Source organism: Pleurodeles waltl, chromosome 10 (assembly GCF_031143425.1).
Source record: "Pleurodeles waltl isolate 20211129_DDA chromosome 10, aPleWal1.hap1.20221129, whole genome shotgun sequence".
Classification (NCBI taxonomy): Eukaryota; Metazoa; Chordata; class Amphibia; order Caudata; family Salamandridae; genus Pleurodeles; species Pleurodeles waltl.
Window position 1 is genome coordinate 334394449 of NC_090449.1, and position 21376 is coordinate 334415824.

Below are 21376 nucleotides of genomic sequence, written 5' to 3' on the forward strand. Positions count from 1 at the left end.
ACTAAGTTGTAAACCACAACGCCCCAATCCCGGAGCACCTCTCAAACTACAGGTTGCCCAGTTAACATTGCAACAGTGCAGTAATAATAACAAGTCAGTTTGAGTTCTCGCCATTCCAATTGAATGGCCGAGAAACCGGTTGGGAGGGTGGCTGCAAGGTCGTCGAGGCCTCTTCAACAATGCATCCTTATCCTCCGGAGGCAGCCGGGAGGATACCTGGCCAGTTCATCCGATGTTTAGGGAGTCACTCTATGGTCGTCGCCGGGATAGCTGGAGCCTCCTTCTGAAGAGACCGACTGTAGGAACACAGTTTTTCCATCCAGGACCATTCGTAGTTTGGCCGGGAAGAGGAGCGAGTACTGGATCCCCGCCTCGCGGAGGGCTTTTTTCACAGTTAAGAATGAAGCACGTTTCAACTGGACTTCCAGGGTGAAGTCTGGGAATAGCGTCACCGTGCCATTTTCAATCTCAAAGGGTCCAGCTTCTCTGGCTCTGCAGAGCAGACAGTCCCTGTCTCTATAATGTATTAACTTCGCTACCACCACCCGTGGTGGTCTCCCCGGTGTCAGAGGACTCGAGGGGACTCGGTGTGCTCTCTCCAGGGAGAAAAAGGCCGTAAGGTGGTCCAGCGCCACGACTGTGCGTAGCCATCCTTCAAGGAATTCCACCATGTCGGAACCTTCCACTCCCTCCGGAAGGCCCACCACCCGAATGTTGTTCCTGCGGTTCCTGCCTTCTGCATCTTCCACGCAGCGTTCTAGGCGGTGTACACGGTCTGTCAGCTGTAGGACTGACGCTGTGAGGTTTTCGTGCTTCGGAGTGAGTTCTGATATTGTTGCTTCTGTAGCTTTCACTCTGTCTGCCAGCTTGGTGTGGTCTGCCCTCAGTAACCCCAGCTCCACTGCCACTTGGTTGATGTCCTGTCGTAAAGTTATTTTTGTGTCTTCCACGGCCCCTAGGATCTTCTCTAGGGTTGCCTGAACCGTTGGTTGCGCGAAATCTCCCATGGTCTCTTTCTGTTGTGTACTTATAGGATTACGATGCAATGTCTTGCTTCTTGTCTTACCCTTGGAAGACATTCGGGACTCGTGTTACTGTGAGCTAGATGTCGAACAGGGCGGTAACCCACTCACCGACTGGGAAAGGGTGTGTTCATTCTTCCATCAGGCCCAGTTTATCCGATCTGCGGCCACTGGACCGGTAGCCAGGATTTGCAAGCCTGGTTCCAGTTGGAGTTCTCAGCAGGTAGGGTCCATGTTAGGATATAGATTGCAGGTATTGTCTACATTAACTTCTGGTAACTAGATTCACTGCAGTTCTCCCCGTGGACTTGTCCCTTCTAGCGTCCGTGGGCCCTCAGTGTGTCCGACACCTACCGAATCATCCGTATCCCCACTCCGGTCCAAGAGCGTCTGGCGACCAACTCCCATCCGAGTCCCGCAAACTGGTCCTCCCTCGATCGCTCTGGCCCAGTTCGTCCTGCCTGTTACCTTAGTGTATTTGAGAGCTGAAGCGATCTCCCGTTCCGATGCCGTGATGGTGTAGTCTTTCCTCCAGGATGCTGTCTATCCCCTCGGATAAGCTTGCACCGTGTCCCTCCTTCGGGCAGGGGAACAGCCTTCCAGCCTCCAATTGTCAGGACCACCACCCGCCGGTCTCGGACTCGGAGGGGCGGCCCCTCAAGGCCCAGGCCACCGGGGCCCTCCAGCGTCGGGTCCGCATCGGGGCCCGTTCGCGGCGCACTCCAGCACGTCTCCTCCTCCTGCGGCCCTCATATTAGACCCTGTCAGGGCCTTCCCGGCAGGCCTCCCTCCGGTGGTCACGGCAGCCGGGTCGTCGCTCCCCAGGAGCAATCAAGGGAGCTTCACGTCTCTGCTACAGCAGGCAGCACGTAGCCTCAGCCTCTCCTGGAGTCACTCACTGGCGCCCGGCTCTCTTCACCTCTGCCCAGTGCTGCTTGCGCATCGTAACTCCGGTCCGGCCTAGCCCGGGTCCTCGCACGCGCCAGGACTCGGGCGTCTGGATTCGTCCCTGCCGCTTTTCCTCTCGATCCAGTGATCCTGGCGGCTAACCCAGTTCTGCAGCTTCAAGATCGCACCCCCGGCTCCCGGGAGGATGTCGATTGTCGCAGGATTAATTAATGCCTCGACAGAGCTCTAAAACTAAGCGTCCGCCATGTTGGCCCGATCAGCCACGCCCCGGGCAGAGGCCCTTAAGAGCATCTATGTGGCCAGGTCAGGCAGGTGACATTACAGCCCCCTCCTGATAGGTGATCCCCTTGCAGGTGACCAAACCCCCTTTTAGGGATTTAGAGTTTCCCTATTGGGTGGGTCCTCAGATTTGATGTGCAAGATTCTACCAGGACTCCTCTGCATCGTTTACTTCATCTTCTGGCCACTGGAACAGCAACTGGACTCTTCAGAAACCAACAATCTATGCCTTCAGTGACGACTCCGCCTTGCAAAATTGTTTCTCTGGCTCCTTCCAGCAACTGCAAAATTTTTCTGGCTGTGCATTCTCTGAGGTCAGCAAGACGTCAGCCTGCACCAAGAAGTAAGAAGGAATTTCCCTTGGAGTGAAGGAGTCACTCCCCTGCCTCTGCAGGCACCGACTGCAACGATGACCAGCTGTGTGGATCTGCACTCCTCCGGAACTGTGTGGATACTGCATCACAGGTGGTGGTTTGGAGTGGTCCTCTTGGTCCTCTCTACCAGCTGTCCAACTTGTGAGACAGTAAGCCCTTGCCTTTCCTTGCAGGACAGTACGCCTGTGCACCACCACTCTTGCAGCTTCCAAGGCGTGTGTGCTCCTGCTCCAAGGGATCTTCAGGCTCTGTGTAGCCCCGGCCCTCAGCACTTCTTGCTGCCAAGCACAGTCTCCTCTCTGCTGCTCTAGTGATGTGGGACTCCTCCTCAGATGTGCTGACTGGGCCACAACCTGTCGTGGCTGTTGCCAGTGGGTTGCCTGTGGAGGCTGCAACAGCTTCTAGTGACTCTCCCAACTGCTGAGGGTCACCCCGAAGTCCCCTCCTTGGGTCAAGTCCCCTGGGCCTCGCTGGTCCTCTTCAGCCTTTCAACTTGTCCTTTTCTTCCTTTGCATTTGCCAAGGCTTGTTGGTGGTTCTCCAGCACCACTGACCTACTGCAGCCCGATAGCTGACGTGGGACACCTTCTGCATCACTTCAGGAACTTCTCTTCATCTACAGCGCTGCATAACTGGTCTTCTTCCCCCATCGACTTGGTCCTGCATTCACAGAATGGTTTGTAGTGGCTCCTGCCATGACTGGACACTCCATTACAAACTGGACTTGGTCCCTTTCCCTTGCAGGCCCTCTTCTGCCAGAATCCACCTTTGGGTTCTTCGAGTCTGGTCTGGGTATTGCACAGTCCTTTTCCAAAGACCCCCTGTTAGTTCTGTGGAAAATCAGGTACTTACCTCTGCTCTCCTGATGTTCACTCTGGTACTCACCTGATGGGGTTCCTAGTTCCTCCAGCTCCCTTCTAAAGACTCCACATCCATGGGTGGTGGCCTGTATCTCGTATTCCACTTTCTGAGTATATGGTTTGGCCCTCGCCTAGGACCTTCACTATTTTCTAATACTTTTGCCAATGCTTATTGTTTATATGCTCCTTATCGATTGCTATTGTGTATATAATTAATGTGTTTCCTTGCCTCCAGTTGGGGGACTGCTTATTAGTATTCCAATATTTGTGTTACCATAATAAAGTACCTTTATTGTTGTAACACTGTGAGGTTCTTTCGTGTGTGATAGTGCTGTGTGACTACAGTGGTATTGCATAAGCTTTGCATGTCTCTTAGATAAGTCTTGGCTGTTCATCCACAGCTACCTCTAGAGAGCCCTGGCTTCCTAGACACTGCCTACCCTTCACTAATAGGGGATACCTGGACCTGGTATAAGGTGATAAAGCTATAGGTGCTCACCACACACCAGGCCAGCTTCCTACAAGAATGAATGAGACAGAAAGAGAGTGAATAAGAGAAAGAGGAAAAAAGAGAGGGGGAGCAGCTGCCAGCGGTAGAGCAGAAATGAACACTGTAGGGAGGTGGGCGGTGTGAGATGAGTATGGTAGAGGCAGGAGGGTGGGGTTCCTCATATTCAGAAGGGGGCCCCTACACCGTGGTGAGGCAAATAAATCCATGCAATTTGTTGGTTTTATTGCCAGTGGACCAAAGATGAGCTGAGGAGCAAACTTGACTTTAATGTTTTCCACTGTACGCATCAACCAGATATGCAGTACCTCCAGGAATGGTGCACTTCCCAACCCTGTGAAAGCAATGTTGTTCAAAGAAAGACCAGAAAACAAAAGTAGCACTTTACCTGCAAACTCTGTAAAGGGGTGCTAATATGTATGGTTGTGAATAAAACCAATCTGGCCACTTCACAACGACTCTGTCTTGCTTTATATTTAGTGTTGTTTTTTATTTTTCGTATTTTGAACCTTTTTTGCTCTCTCTCCCAAGGCTGCACTTTGAAATAGACAAATGTCGGAAAAATACGACATTTGCAGCCAAAGTGGTGGCTTGTTTTTGGGATCCATTTCACAGGGGAAAAAATAAAGGAAGGGAGAGGAAAGAGAGGGTAATAGATATTTGTTGAAGTCATGGTTTTCAGGAAGTTAGGAGGAGTGAGACAGACAGAGAGGGGATAAGCGGAAGAGGAAGAAAGAGAGAGAGGGGAAGGAAGCTGCCAGCGGCAGAACAGGACAAATTAACACTGTAGAGAGGTGGGCGGTGTGAGAAGAGTGTGGTAAAGGGGAGGGGATTTTGGTTCATCATATTCAGAAGGGGGCCGGCACACCAAGATGAGGCAGATAAATCCATGCGATGGGTCTGATTTATTGCAAGTGGACCAAAGATGAGCCGAGGAGCAAAGTTAAACATTTTCCATTGTATGTATCAACCAGGTACTGCAGTACCTCCTGGATTGGTTCACTTCCTCAGCCGGGGAAAACAATGCTGTTCATAGAAGACAAGAAAACTAAAGTAGAGCTTCACTGGCAAACACTGTAAAGTGGTGCTAACGTGTGTGGTTGTGAATAAAAACAATCTACCCTCTTTGCGTCCACTCAGTCTTGCTTTATTTTTGCAGTTGGCGGTCTGCAATACAGAGAAATGGTGGGTGGGTGGGGATTTGAAAGGCAGCAACAGGGAGGACTGGATGTGGCATAAAGGCCAGAGCTGCCGGTTTTGGCTCTATGGAACCGGGCTCGAGACCACAAGTTGAGTTTGTGCTATAAGTAGCTGCAAAAAATAAAGTCTTGGTGAGAGTGGAAATAAGCAACAAAGAGAAAATGTGCGCTGTAGCAGGCTGGACGTAAACAAGCAGTGCAGTGCATAAGGGCAGAAAGGCACAGGTGCCATACTTAAAGATAAAGCGCAGTGTACTGCGCCGCAACAATAACAAAAAAAGAGTTCACCCCAAGAACAGATGAAGAAAGCAAGCAGAAGGAAACTGTAGTTGAGCCCTGCTCCTCTGCAAAAAAAAACGGAAGTGACATATCGCTGCAAGAACTACTTAGGAGGCAGCAAAGAAGAGCAACACTGGAGTAGACCAATGGCAAGCAGCAGGCAGGAATGAAGTCCTTTTTTCAATACAACAGGTCTTCTAGACAGCACATGCGCGCTGCCTAGGCTCGGCCTAAAAAAGAAATGTATCCCTACTCCTGCTCCACCTTGACCTCTTTCAGTAAGCATGGTGAAGCTATACTTTCTAAAGGTATCTACTCTACAGAACTCAAAGATCCTTTCCCTTTCCTCTTTCCTGGCCACGTTCATCCACATCTTCCAGGATGAAGTGTGATTGAATTGTGTCCCTCAAAGTGGTGTTCCTTCTGTTTTTAGATGCTATTTTGACTCAACAGAATGGTAGTTGCAGAGCACACAATCCCCACTTCTAGTACTCTGTAAGATGGTAATTTCTGTTGTAGGCAATGGGAGACTTAAATCTGGAGATACATTTTTGCACACTTGCTGGAAGTCTTTCTGAAGGGCACCTTGGCTTCGATGTTCCAAGAAAGGTCAAGATCTTCTTTGCACGGAGTATGTCCGAGAACTCAACAAGTAATCAGCAGTGTAAAACAATGCTTCTTGTTCACCCCACTTTTTTGGCTTAGTGCCAGTCTTTTAACCCTATACAAATTACATGTCAAATTGGATACACCCAGTTGTCAAGGAATGATGAACTTACAAGTCACTAGTACATGGTAGTCAGGGCATGTAAGACAGAGGGCCTGATTTAGATATTGGGAGATGGGTTACCCTGTCACAACGGATATCCTGTCCACTGGAAATGTAAACCCCATAGGACATAATGGGACTTAGATTTGTGATGGAGTAATCCATCCAACAACATCTAAATCAGGCCCAGAATGTCCACTCAGGGCTGCAGCACTGTTTGTGCCACCCTTCATGTGACAAGGTACAAAGTGGCTCCCAGCATGACACCCCACTGTTTTCATTGCCAGTTCAACTTTGCCATTTAAACCAATGGCAAAGCCACCCTATCCCTTCACATAATATATATGTCTCCCCAAAGGCTATGGATCCTATGGCGGGGAGCGGTATTTTGTTAAGTAAGATCTATGTTTTGCCATATGTCTTAAGAGCAACACTTCCAAATTGTTATTTTGATGTAGTTAAAGTAGCCCCAATCGCTAACACAGAGTTACACGTCAGCATCCCAAACAGGCTAACTTTTGAATGAGACTACCTAACTGGATCATGTAAGGTGTCAAATTATTTGTTGCATTAAATGCAGCCTGATAGGGCGAAATTAATGTCACTATTAACGGTAGGCAACTTTTGGAAAGTTGTTACTCTATGCTCTGTTCGCCCATTAGCCTCACAAAAGCACTCAAACACACACACACAGACAGCTTGCTAACCACTTGGTTAGAAGACTTGTAAACGACTCCCTGGCTCAGGAACAAAGGCAATCCTGCAGCAGCAAGATATCTGGTGTTTGCAGTTCATATAAAAGTTATTTATTGCTTCTGAAATCTGTATCCCTGGAACCTTCTGGTGAATTTGTCTGCTTAAGGTCTCTAAAATTTGTAAAAATCTAATCTGTTTTTATAAATTGGTGTCTTGTTTCTTTCGTGTCATGTGTCTTTCTTATTCCGTTGTTTGGTGCTGTTAAGTTAAATGCTTTGCACATTGTTCCTTTGCTAAGCCTTAATCAGTATGTGTGAGTGTACTGCATGTCTCTCAGCAATATCATATAGTACATCCAAAAGCAGGGTTTGCTGCTCGATTGTCTGAAGCCTACAAACTCAGGCTTTGATCTTTTAAACTATAGCGAATGGAACACTCCAACCATTCAAGTAGGCCCGTGCCTGATGTTAGCAAAGATGATTTGTATAGTCTTTGACAATAGACGATACAGTCATTTGTGTTTGGCCATTGAAAGTTTGGTGGACCCATGAAAGGGAACATCAGAGAATATTTTAAGGCACAAACTTATTCTTTGCAATATGAGTAATCTTTCATTTTTTCAGTGGCGGTAAGATATGTATTATAAATGTGGTCCCCAATAATTCTAATAACTTTGTTACTTGATATTGGTAAACTAGACGATGAATAAATATTGTAATTAAGTAAATAGGAAGTGACTGGGCCGCCCGACAGGCCTAAAATAGAAAGGTTTAGGCTAAATTCAACTACATGTGCAATATACATTATTTATATATAGAAATGCACCTATCACACTAATCTTCAGTGGCTAATATGGAAGGATCTCCAGACTGGCCAGTAAATAGATGGCACAAAAGACAATACATTGACTCAACAATTGAATGTGCATGAAGTATTCCAGCAAACTATGAAAACCTATGAGAACATCATGGATGGAGATGATGAGCTCATGAAATGGCACCTATAGGAGTGTGATATGAATTATAAATTCTAAACTAATGAGCCAGATTTGAGTCCTAACCTTAGGAGGTACACTATTGAAATCAAAATAAGGGTAACTCTTTCCAGTATGACCCTTTTGTAACAGCTGAATGTAGCTATGGCCCACTCTGCATTCTCTTTTAAACAAGCAAATGACCCTGAGGCTCTCGGAATTTTGTCCTTGCACCTCAGCGATATTTCTCACTTTTCCTGCTACGTGATGTATGGCTGCTCATGGAAGGAACAATGTGAAGCAGTAGCCCTATCCTAAATAGTGTTGGGCTATGCTACCATAAGCTGTTGGTGCTATGATTGATGGGCTGCTGGCTCAGTGGTTTCCAACAGTGGAGCCAGCTGATGCTCTTGTCAGAAATACAGGACTTCCCCACATCTAAATGTGTGAGGGAACTTTGACTTGTTGGAAAGTATGCTTTGCCATTTAATAGTAGAACTCCTGCTCCATGAAATCTAAATAACACACTTTTGCATGCTGAGCAAGTTACAAGAATTAGTCCTGATACTGCTCTGAGAGGAAGAAAGTTGGTTACAACTTTGCCGCCCAAATGCAGAATGTTTAATCACCAACCTTCTCTTCAGTGCCCCAAACACTAACTACACATTCCTAAGAATAAGCCAATCAGTCAAAAAATCATTTAAAAGGATTCTTGTGTCATTATTTTACATCATGTTATGTGTAGAGACAATGGTTTTATTTGGTTTAAAGTCTCACAAACAACCACTATGGATTAATATTAAAGCAGAGGGAATAGGTTGACGAATGCTGCATGCAAACCCAAAGCAGGAAATTGTTTATGTAGGAGACTTACCAACCCTAATGAGAATGGTCCTTAATATTTGCCGGTCAGTTAATAGAATAATGGGTATTAGATCTGTAAGAATGAACATGACTTTTTTCAAACTGCACTGTCCTTTTTGTACATAGTTCGCAGAATATGGGCTATTTCACAGAATTTTGAACAGTTGAGATGTCAGACGTTTGTGTCAATGTGGTGGTATCCCTTTGGAAATAGTCAGGATCTATTATTAGAAGTGGCCCACATACAGTTACATTCAACTCTGTACTGGATCACTAAGCAGCCATGGGCCTGATTTAGAGTTTGATAGAGGATATACCTTGTCACAAATGTTATAGATATTTGACTGGCATTCATAAGTACATTATATCCTATTGCACTTGCAAAATGGCAGATGGGATATCCTTTTCATTTGTGGCAGAGTATCCCATTCTCCAGATTCCGAATCAGGCCCTATGTTATTATCTGCAGATAAATGCTTATGCAAATGGGAATAGATGGGAATAGAATTCTAGGATATTAATTGTTGAAGTCAATCTTTAACAATCAAATGTTTTCCAAGATTAAAAGATTTTATAGTTTATTCAAAAAGAGATATCTGAAAATACATCGGCGAACACATTATACATTTTACAAAATGTTACTTCTACAAGGCCTTTTAGTTATCAACAATATATTTACTATTATAATGCAAACAAACATACAGTGAACCAACACATACAATACAAATAGACTAACTGTAAGCTAAGATTACCAAAAAATAATAAAGTATAAAAAAGTGTGAAAGAAAAATCACAACAGGTACACCTTTAGAAGTGCACATCAGAAACTTTATGAATTCAGAATAGACATACTTTACATCAATTGAACGCTCAGGTGCTCATTGCGAGCCAGGTGGTCCTTGGTTCTTCTGGTGCAGGGTGAAGACAGGCAGTTCTCAGAGCTTGCACACCTTGGAAACTGTTGCAGATGCTGGCTGGAGCTGAAGTTGCAGGTCACAGGAGTTGTCCTGGATACTTTGTTGCAGTTACAGCGGTTCCTGGAGCAGTCTGCGGTTGATCAGATGGTCAGAAGCTGAAGTAGAGGATACAGAGGAGTCCTGGAGGAATCTTGCAAACCGAATCTGAGGAAACACCCAGAGAGGAGACCCTAAATAGCCCTGAGAGGGGATTGGCTACCTACCCGGTATGCACCTATCAGGAGGGGTCTCTGACATCACCTGCTGGCACTGATGTGGGAGGCTGGCCTGGCTTGTAGTGGGTACTAAGGGGTACTTACACTCTGTACCAGGACCAGTTATCCCTTATTAGTGTAGAAGAGGTGTTTCTAGCAGCTTAGGCTGATAGAAGGTAGCTATGGAGAGCAGCTTAGGCTGAACTAGAAGACATGCAAAGCTCCTACTATACCACTGGTGTCATATGCACAATATCATAAGAAAACACAATACACAGATATACAAAAAATAAAGGTACTTTATTTTTATGACAATATGCCAAAGTATCTCAGCCAGTACCCTCAGTATGAGGATGCCAAATATACACAAGATATATGTACACAATACCAAAAATATGCAGTAATAGCAAAAGGAAGTAATGCAAGCAATGTAGAATTACAGTAGATTGCAATAGGAGCACATAGGTATAGGGGCAACACAAACCATATACTCTAGAAGTGGAATGCGAACCATGAATGGACCCCAAACCTATGTGAGCTTGTAGAGGGCCGCTGGGACTGTAAGAAAACAGTGAGGGTTAGAAAAATAGCCCACCCCAAGACCCTGAAAAGTAGGTGTGAAGTGCACCTATATTCTCCAGAGAGCACAGAAGTTGTGATAGGGGAATACTGCAAGGATGACCAACACCAGCAATGCAACAAAGGTGGATTTCTGGACGAGAGTACCTGTGGAACAAGGGGACCAAGTCCAAGAGTCGCAACAAAGTCGAGATTGGGCAGATGCCCAGTAAATGCCAGCTGAGGGTGCAAAGAAGCTGCCACTGGATGGTAGAAGCTGTGGATTCTGCAAGAACAAAGAGGACTTGGAACTTCCCCTTTGGAGGATGGATGTCCCACGTCGTGAAGAAGCTTGCAGAGGTGTTCCCACGCAGAAAGACCGCAAACAAGCCTTGCTAGCTGCAAGGGTTGCGGTTAGGGTTTTTGGATGCTGCTGTGGCCCAGGAGAGACCAGGATGTTGCCACTTGCGTGAGGAGACAGAGGGGGCGCCCAGCAAGATAGGGAGCCCTCACAGAAGCAGGCAGCACCGCAGAAGTGCCGGAAAAGGCACTACGAAGAGGAGTGAACCGGAGCTCACCCGAAGTCACAAAAGGAGATCCCACAACGCCGGAGGACAACTCAGGAGGTTGTGCACTTAAGGTTAGAGTGTTGGGGACCCAGGCTTGGCTGTGCACAAAGGAAATCCTGGAAGAGTGTACGGGAGCCGGAGCAGCTGCAAATCACGCGGTACCCAGCAATGCAGTCTAGCGTGGGGAGGCAAGGACTTACTTCCACCAAACTTGGACTGAAGAGTCACTGGACTGTGGGAGTCACTTGGACAGAGTTGCTGAGTTCCAGGGACCACACTCGTCGTGCTGAGAGGGGACCCAGAGGACTGGTGATGCAGTTCTTTTGGTGCCTGCGGTTGCAGGGGGAGGATTCCGTCGTCCCACGGGAGATTTCTTCGGAGCTTCTAGTGCAGAGAGGAGGCAGACTACCCCCACAGCATGCACCGCCAGGAAAATAGTCGAGAAGGCGGCAGGATCAGCGATACAAGGTTGCACTAGTCGTCTTTGCTACTTTGTTGCGATTTTGCAGGCTTCCTGGGCAGTCAGCGGTCGATTCTGTGGCAGAAGGTGAAGAGAGAGATGCAGAGGAACTCTGATGAGCTCTTACATTCGTTATCTAAAGAATTCCCCAAAGCAGAGACCCTAAATAGCCAGAAAATGAGGTTTGGCTACCTAGGAAGGAGGATAGGCTAGAAACACAGGTAAGAGCCTATCAGGAGGAGTCTCTGACGTCACCTGCTGGCACTGGCCACTCAGAGGAGTCCAGTGTGCCAGCAGCACCTCTGTTTCCAAGATGGCAGAGGTCTGGAGCACACTGGAGGAGCTCTGGGCACCTCCCCTGGGAGGTGCAGGTCAGGGGAGTGGTCACTCCCCTTTCCTTTGTCCAGTTTCGCGCCAGAGCAGGGCTGGGGGATCCCTGAACCGGTGTAGACTGTTTTATGCAGATTAACAGATTAAAACAGATTAAAACAGTCTCCTAAAAACACACTATACAAGATGTATGTAGCCTTTTTACTTAGAAGAAAAAAATGGTGGGGGGGGTTATGTGCCACAAACTAGCAAGGCAATTCTCACTTGCATGGCAAAAACGAATTAAAAAAAAACACCACTATAAAAGAGTCCAGGCTGCCTGAAACACACAGAGTCCACAGTAAAACAGACACAGGTAGGTGAAATAAACACGTTTGAACAATTAATACTTTTTACCCAGAAATATCTCAGGGCTCCTTACCCAGGTCTTTTTGCAATCCTTGAACACTGGGCTGTATCAGGACACAGGGGAGATGCGGAGGCTCACAAAATGGATATATATATATATATATAGCCTGAGTCTGGACGGTTTCAGGTGCCCATGAAATGTTGTCCTAAAAGGGCTTCCTCTCAAGGGAAATTCCTACTCTTTTATGGTATTGGGTATTGTGCCCATCGTGTACACTCCTGTTGCTCCAATCATAATTTAACTTATGTGCTGCTTTTACTTTCTCCTTCTCTAAAGTATTTCGAAGGCATCTTTTCTTATCACTAAGATACTTGAGGTGTGTGTGAGATGGTCACTTGGTGGATGGGGTGGCTGTGTGGATACTTGCTTCCTAAGGACCAAAGGACAGCCATTTGGGTAACTTATTATTGACAACTAACCCTCGGCAAGTCGGGGCAAGACTAGTTCTCTAATTTTAAGCTTTAATTGAAAATATTCGCAATGGCTTCCTTGCATGTGTTTCTACCCCTCATTGCTTCAGCAGTTTGGGTAGTGTGGGTGAGTGTTTATAACCTGCATGACAGGCATTTAAAGAGCCACGCAGGTTGGAACTCATACTCTGACTCCACGTTTCATTGAAAACATACGTGATGACTTCCCTGCATGTGTTTCTTACTCCCCATTGCTTCAGCAGTGTGGGTAGTGTGAAGGTGTATACTGAGGCTACATGTAATTTTGCGCACAATGATGGTTGCCATCAGTGTCTTATTTTCCGTTTCTGAATTTGTTTTTCTAGCTGCAATGGGAGGAAACTATCCACCACCACCAGCCTACACAACAGGACCCCAAAATTATCCGCCAGGAGGACCCCAACCAGCAGGTACCTAAATTTGTAAATAGGCTGTAACATTACTCTTTCCTAGAAACAAGTATTTACTTACCTCTGTTACAGAAATGCCCTGATAAGCGACCTTGTTCTCAAAGTGGCTCAAATGCACAGACACTAAGGAAAGTAGATGAATTGCCTTTCGGCTAGCCACAGCTGGAGTGGAACTCAAAAACAAACCATAAGTGCAGGTTCTAAAAATGGTAAAAAATGTGGATGAAAACCATGAATGCACTCGAAAGAAGTACAGTCAGTGGCACTGTGCTGTCCACGGTTGCAGGAGACCGTAGCTGGCAAATCCTACCCACCCGATCTGGGACAAAACAATGCATGTAGTTTTGTAATTCTTATTTGTCTTCTTGGTCTGGCCATCTGTATGTGTGTATGTGTGTAGTGAACACAAGAAATAGCATGTGACCCCAAGATCCTTACAAAATGTGGCCCATAATTGAGAGCCATACTGCACCTCTCTATCCAGTTTTATTTGTGTGGCTAAATCATGTAGCTGTACCAGTTTGGAGGCCCAAATGACTCGCTTATTGACTAGTTGGCTGCCCCTTTCAATGGATCAAATGGTCCATCTTGGAATATCCATCCATTAGTACAAAGATAGTATAATTCACACGATTGCCCCGTACACCAGTGATGTAACACATGGATTTGTATTGCCATGTCTATAGCGGTGCATGCAATGTTGTAATGCACATTAGTAGGTAAAGCCATCCGAAAAGGCATTGACCTAAGGTAGTGGTTGCAGTGATGTCTGAATGACCAGCAGATGGCAAATCATATGCCTCAAATATGACTATTTGTTGAAAATTGGAACAAGCAAAGCATAAACATCCATGAAAGTATGGTAGACCATCATGACAGGCTTTGCCGTTGGCTTAGGTAGCTCACCCTAGTCCTGTGTTGAGCCCATCAGCAAATGAATTAGTGCTGATTAGCAGGAGATATAGTAAAGACAACAGATTTATCCGACTATTAAGAACCAGAATTGTAACATCAATGTGGAAGGCTGTTGTGGTTCTGGATAAGGCATTTACCTTTGCATTGTGCTGTCTGGGATGGTAAGTAAGAACAAATTCATAGCCTGCAAAAAAAGGAGTCCGCTTTAACTGACAGTGGGTTAGTACTCAAGCTGACCGTAAAAACATGAGGTTTTGCTGGTCGTGGGGACTGCCTCTGGTTTATCTGAAGCAAAACAGAGGGTGTTTCATGCAGTCCACTCTCAGACCGATCATGCCAGGATATGCTGCACAGGAACTGGATTTTTATAGTCCACACAATGCGAATTTTTACAGGCAGCCAAGGTTCCCTGATGCAATGGCCCCTCCCCACCCCACTTTAGGAGCAGCTGTGGTACTTGTGCCACACCCAGGATCTCTTTGGGGTCTCTTCCCGCCTGCTCATGAATGCCGACCTCCTTCCCTTGTTACTGCAGACTCACTTGGCAGGCCTGCCCTCACCTGGGGCCCAGCTCGTGGTGGATGTCGATGTCACTGGTAAGTCATGGGGCGAGTGGCCAAGGCAGCTGAGGGCTGAGTAGCGTGTGTGAATGGCAGGTTGGGTGGGCATGGTTGCACAGAAGAGAGTGAGAGGAAGGGGCTTGTGTTATCTGTGGGTCCTGTCTGGCTGTTGATCCCTGTGTGTCTTGTGGTTGGGGGGGCACATGTTTAGACAGGGCAGAGGAGTGGCCAGAGGATGTGTCAAGGGGTGTCTGTGTGAGCCCACTAAAACATCTGAAGTAGCACTATTTAATCTTTTCTCCTGCCCTTGCCTCCCACATTTTGCAACTTGCCTTATTCATCTCTTTTTCGTTCATGCTCAGCAGTGCTAGCGTATGTTTATTGTTGGATGTGCTGCCAAGGAGCCAATCACTTTTTCTTAACTGTTGTTTGAGCCAACCAAGTACACTCAGCCGGACCCTGGTACAGCAAATTAGCCAAACTATCCCCACCATTGTTCCTCTAAGCCCTTCTAGCATAATCTCTCTAATAGTTGGGAAACGCATTGTTAATATACTGAATCAGAAGGCTTAAGTATTGAGACATAAGCACTTTCACCAGTAAATATCTGATTGTGAATCTCTGATCTATGAGTCCCGATAGACAAATCTCCCTCTCGTTATGTAACAGCAAGTTTTTGCCCCATCAAGGGGTGCATGCCTTTAACAAAGTCCATAACTAGACTTTGCTGAAATAAGGATTCAGATATTGATCCACAGATGTGGAATATTGAGAGAGCAGCGTCAATTGCTAATCTTGGGATCTTTAATGAGGATCCAATGGGAAAGAAACCTTGTAAGATCCCAGTTATTCCTGCTGAAACCATGTCCCAGAGGTGCCCTAATGAGGACCCACTCAGCATTAAAAATGATTTGCCTAGCACTCTTGCTTATAACAAGTTGAAGAGAGTCCGAACCATAGAATGCCTTTGAATCTCAAAACACCAGAAAAGCCCCATGTCCATCCGATTCACACAATCATGAGCGCCATGTGCAGGATATTGGACATCATATCTAGAGCCCTCGTTCATCAGACATCTAAATTAGACAAATAGCTGTGGTGCAGGAAATTGCATCAGTAATAGCAACATTCGGGAAAAGGTTGGTGACTAATACACTACTAGTCCCTCTTCTATCACACAATGTACCCTCCACGCAGACTTTTGCAACTGTACAGCAATTTTGAAGAAACTAGGGGAGGTCCCATCAGTCATTCATTCAGTATTAATTGACTGCAAAAAGCCCTTGTCATCCAGAAATCCAGTGGCAAATTACATAGCACGTAGAACAATTGAATGAAGCTGCTGACCTCACAGATTCCGGGTGCAACTTCAGGGCAGTAAGGTGCAACCAGCCTGGAGCCCAAGGTCTCCTTGGCATGGCAGATTCCCAAAAGTCAGATCCTCCTAATGTCGATCAAGCCCCAAGGCTAATAGTCTCAAGAACTAATCATAGAAAGTAAAAGCCAAAACCAACAAAACTATATTAATGTCACCAAGACAGTGGAAAGACTTCCTAAAAATCACCAGTTTGCACAAAGATGGAATCTCACACCCAGGAGACTGGGAAACCCAACTCAACACAGTGGCAACAGAATTGTATGCTTGCTCTAGTTAAATGTGGACAGAACTGTGGTATAACCGTGATGGACGATTTTCTGTCTCCTCCATGGTTACACCTCTCTGACTGCTTGAGAAAGTAAGGGCTGCCGTAAGTTGACATCTATGTCCGCCCACCTAATTTAGATGAGTGGACATACAGGTCAGTTTTGACTGCCCATCACTAAGGGGCAGTGAAAACTGTCTAATGCTCTCCACTCGCCTTGAGAGAGAACTGAAATGGCTAGGGTGCATTTTGTTTTTATTTCCAAAAAGAAAATCTTGCTTTGGAATTTTCTTTTTGAAAATAAAAAAGAACATTGTAATGTGCTGTATGGCTGTTTAATGAAATCATACCTCAAAGTTTACAATGCATTCACTGGACCTGCCATAACAGTAGTCCTTGTGAATGCTAGAAATGTCGATCAGCCTGAAAGACATTTCTAAATAAGGTTGTTAGGACCTTCACCAGGGCAACAGAGTACTTTACTACGTCACCCTGGTGGAAGGCGGTCAATCTACAAATATAAATCAGCCTAATAATCTCCCTACTGAGCCGTGCATGAAGTCCATCATCCCACCTATAGTGACCAATCCACCACCATTTTCAGCTACATAAGGCTTGAATGACAAAGCAGCCAAAGGTCAATGTGCCATCAACCCATACATTTCTCACCAAACTATTATAAAAGCCTTGACACTGGCCCAGATTCAGTGGGCAGCTGCCCCAGCTGAACACATAGGACACGATCCCCATATAGGCCTAATAGGGGACTCTAATATGGGAAACCAGCTGTAACAATGTGTCATAACTCGTAGAGTATCCCCGATCAAACCACAGAACCTATCAGCAATGGCAGCTTCATCTACTATCCCTGTGGATACATTCAGCAACATTTATCAAGACAATATCTTCAGTTGAATGACTGCAGACTATGGAGTCCCCGAATATTTTCAACATAACAAAGAATATAGGACATCCCCGCTCTCTATAATTTCATTTGTTCTTAAACACCACTCGAGAGGGAATAATAACTTCTTAAATAAGAGTAATAGTCTCAAACTGATCACGTTCTTACAGGGCCTGGGGCATGTCTTCAAAAAAATTACTGGAGGTGATGTGTCGGCCTACAGCAAACACTGAAAAATGTGACACAACAAAAACTTGTTGATCAAAGAAGAAGATAAATGCCCTAATATTAGACTACTCATATTTTGTTTTAAACATGAGGCATAACAGTAACCCTTAGTGGAAAATAACCTTACCCAGGAATCCTGGAACCTGCAAATATGCTTAATCATCCCAATGAACCAGTTTGCAAGTACCAAGTTGCATACAGATCTACATTCGGACCTTCCACAAATTATTTGGCACAAGAAGATCTCCATGACATAAAAATCTGTATATGGCATATTTGACAGGAATGAGAATGACTATGTCTAACGATGAGTAGAGTCTCAATTTAGATCTTCACCTCCTGATTGGAATGCATGAGGATGAATTATAGAGACCTCACATTACCCAAATAGGTCACCAATTTGATGTCCTCTCCTAGGCCATCTGCATTGCTGGGGCCAACCCCAGTCACCCACAACTACTAAACTGGAATATTGCTGGATTACCAGCAAGGCTATAGGACAATGAATGAGTATCTTTTATCAAATGTCACCATACTTTATTGTTAAAGGAATGTTGGTGTCTGAATTCCTAGAGCTCGAGGGCTACGATGCTTCAGTGGTCTTTCGATCAAATCATGAAGAGGGGTATCATGGGAAGGCCTAACATTCTTATTGTCCATAGCAGTCGACATTGCAACACACAAGCACAAAATTGACAACATTCAGCATTTCAATGTAATCAGAATTCTTTATACTGGATATTTTCAAAGCGTAGTTTCTACTTATTAAAGACAACTCCCAAATTTGAATGCTAGCTTGCTTGAGGAGACTATAAGATCTGTTAGGTATGACCTCACTTCTGAGTAGCAAGGAGAGTCAAACAAACTCAAGATAATGTTGATTTAGTGTGACCTGAAAATCCCAGTAAAGGCAAACTAAAACTTAATTCAGACCAGAAACAAACCTCCGGGGAGAGTGCCTCAATAGTACCTCAGGAGATGTCATCTAGTAAGTAAGTAAGTAACAGACATTTGTTAGAGCACAAACGTTCACCTGGACAGGTATCTAAGAATGAAAACATCAAGCTTTGGAGTCTGTAGAACTGCGAACTCCTAGAACTGGGCAGGCAGCAAGATAGAGGAGATGTTCAGGGGTTTGAGCACCTGCTACCATTAACATCCATAACAGGGAGCAAATTAAATGTTAGTTGAAACAGCAGAAACCATCAATCGGACACTGGAGTGGGTTGACTCTGAATGACTGCATCAAAAGTTACTATCTCATGCACTAAGGCATTGGTACATCTATGGGAAGGGCAGCGATAACCTAAGGAACATTCGGCAAGAATACAACCACCTAAATAAAATAGAAGAGGCCCATCTGACAAACACTCTGTGGATGCTTCTTCAATCAGCCATCAAGGAGAAAAGCTCATCTAATTTCTGGGAGTTGGTAAGATGGGGGTGTTAATGGTCCAGGATCAATTGTGCGAACTGGACAAATCAATGTGCCTCTTTGTACCAAAAAAGTAATTGACACAAAAGCAATGGAGGGCAGAGAGATAGAGGTCTGTCCCAAATAATTGCAATCTCATACATAGGCTACATGACTTCCCTTGCTCAATTTTCACCCCTGACCCTATCATTGAGCTTCAATGTTTTTCCCTCCATGAACCTCCAGATTTCAAAGAAGACGTTAGAGGAGAGATTTTAAGCCAGAAACCCAGAAAGGCATATGCGCCTGACAACCTGCCCTTCAACATCTAAAGGAACAATCTACTCAATTGGGTCCATGTGGCAGTGTCTGTATTCACCTCGTGTGGTTACATCAGGAATCATCAGCATCATGGCAAAAGGTGATCATGCAGCCAGTCAACACAAAAGGCCTTAGCAATGGTCCTGCCAACTACAGGCCAGATTCTCTGCTAGATGTTGTAGGCAATATTCATGGGAAACTGCTGGTAAATGGCCTGCATGACTAGGTGGAAGACCACAAGATTCTGTCTTACTGCAAAATTGTTTTTCTAGAGGCGTGTGGACAACTGACCAGGCCATGAGACATTAGCTCTTATACATTAAATACACTCTGACCAAGAAGTCTCATCTATAGATGGGCTTCATTTACCTCAAATCAGCATTTGACTAAGTGGAGAGGTCCTTACTATAGATATTACTAGGGGGAAAATGAGCACCTCAGAAACTAACATCTGCCATACAGAGCCTTTTGCCAAGAGAGCACAATAAAGGTTCAGTATGACAACAGAGGTCAGTGCAACAAGACAGTATAAATGCTCCCTTGCTCTTCTGCTTCATCATTAACAGTATAGGCAAAACCCTCACAGATGTGGATCTTGATGTTCAGAAATTACTAGGTACTAAACTTCCCATAGTACTTTTAATCGATAATGCGGTTAACTTGTCCAAAAAGAATAATTGCTGCACCAATTACTCTTGGGCTTCGAGAAATACTGCATCTATAAAAGAATGACATTAACACCACCAGCATTAAATTCCTGGTACTAAAAACTACAAATAAGCTTAAACCTACATCCTGAATTAATGGATTGAAACTATTGAGAGTCAAACAGTTCAAAAACATGGGCATATAATTTTATGAAATCCTGACCTGGTCGGTTCAGGCCATTAGGAGTGAGTCTCTAATGAACCAATGAGCTAGCTCAATCATTTGCTTTGCCTAAAAAATTGTGGGATGATCCCTTGAGCCAGTTTTTAATGCTTACAAAGCCATGTTGAGCACTTCCAATGGAGCAGAACTGTTGTGGTATAGGCTCTGCTGTAGATTAGTAGTAACAAGGAGCAAATCTCTACTTCGGCTACTTCCCCATAGGTTAGCCACACCAATTGTGGGAGAATCAGGTCTTCCTGGAACAGAACTCTTAGTTTCCATTAAGCCCATTATACACTGGGCCAAAATGTTGACCAATAATGGTGCAATACGTTGCAGAGAAGCACTTTCAGACACCTAGCAAACAGAAGCCTCACAAAGCTACTTTGTGGCTGGACTTTGTTGCAACCACCTTAAACATGGGATGTCTTCACTTTTGGTCTAACCCCAGTTCAAAATCTCAAAACAGCACAAAGATCAAAGAGGAGTTACACCTGAATTACATCAGAACACATTGGTCTCAGAAGGGAAGCTGAATGTCAAAGGCGTATTTTGAGCGCAAGTCGTCATTTTTTGTGTGAACCTTACCCAGACGCTTTGGTCACTTAGGAGTCAAACCCTGTTCTTAAAATTTCTAATGGGTATCTTGCCATTGTTGGCTTACATTAGCAAATGAACAACTAGTTCAACAAGTATAGATCAATGCACGAGCAGGATGATAGACCATAAGACTGTTCTTCATTTTATGCTTTTATGTTCTTAAATGTTGGAGATAAGACGGTAGATTCTGCGACCACTCTTTTAACGTATAATATCAGTAAGTGTAGTGAAGCATTATCCCTCTGTCTTCGAACTGGCATAGACCTTCTACCTACGAATGTGGCATCTACAATCCCTGGCTTGAAACCTGACTAGAATTAAATGACAGTCTTCATTTTTATACACTCACTAGAGCCTTGCAGTGCTAACAGAAATTCATTGGAATGTACATGCTAGTGCTTTTTTTATTAATGTGTTTTGAATTTTCACTGTCTGCATTTTTGTATGACCTTACGGTTGAAACATAAAATAAATGATTAATTGATTGATATGAAGCAATCAGTGTGTCACCAATCCTCAAAACCATGGCCATCAATTCCATAAAATATTTAGTGTGGTTTGTTTTAGCCACTCAGTTTTTGGAATAAAAGTAACCTGACGATAGTTGACCTGTACTAAGATGCCTTTGTGGCAGACATGCACCTATGCCATTCCAATGTGCTAGATTTCAGGTAAAATAGCTATGTGAACCCAGGATACCATGGTGAGGCATACATTTTAGCAACTACAAAACAGTAACTACAAACCTTGAGAAATCCTGTATGAACCATCATAACTGAGATTTGCAGGAGAAAGAGGAAGTGATGGCACATGACCTAAATGGCCACAAGAAAA

The 21376-nt window shown here is 44.9% G+C and overlaps 1 protein-coding gene across 4 annotated transcripts in view; it reads left to right on the forward strand.

The window, feature by feature from the left end:
• LOC138261518 (LITAF domain-containing protein-like) overlaps positions 1-21376 on the forward strand; it is a 430146-nt gene that overhangs the window by 296914 nt on the left and 111856 nt on the right. For all 4 annotated transcript variants that reach the window (XM_069210525.1, XM_069210528.1, XM_069210527.1 and 1 more), the window contains one exon: positions 13004-13087. In XM_069210525.1, coding sequence (XP_069066626.1) covers positions 13004-13087 — 84 coding nt within the window. The remainder of the gene's footprint in view (positions 1-13003; positions 13088-21376) is intronic.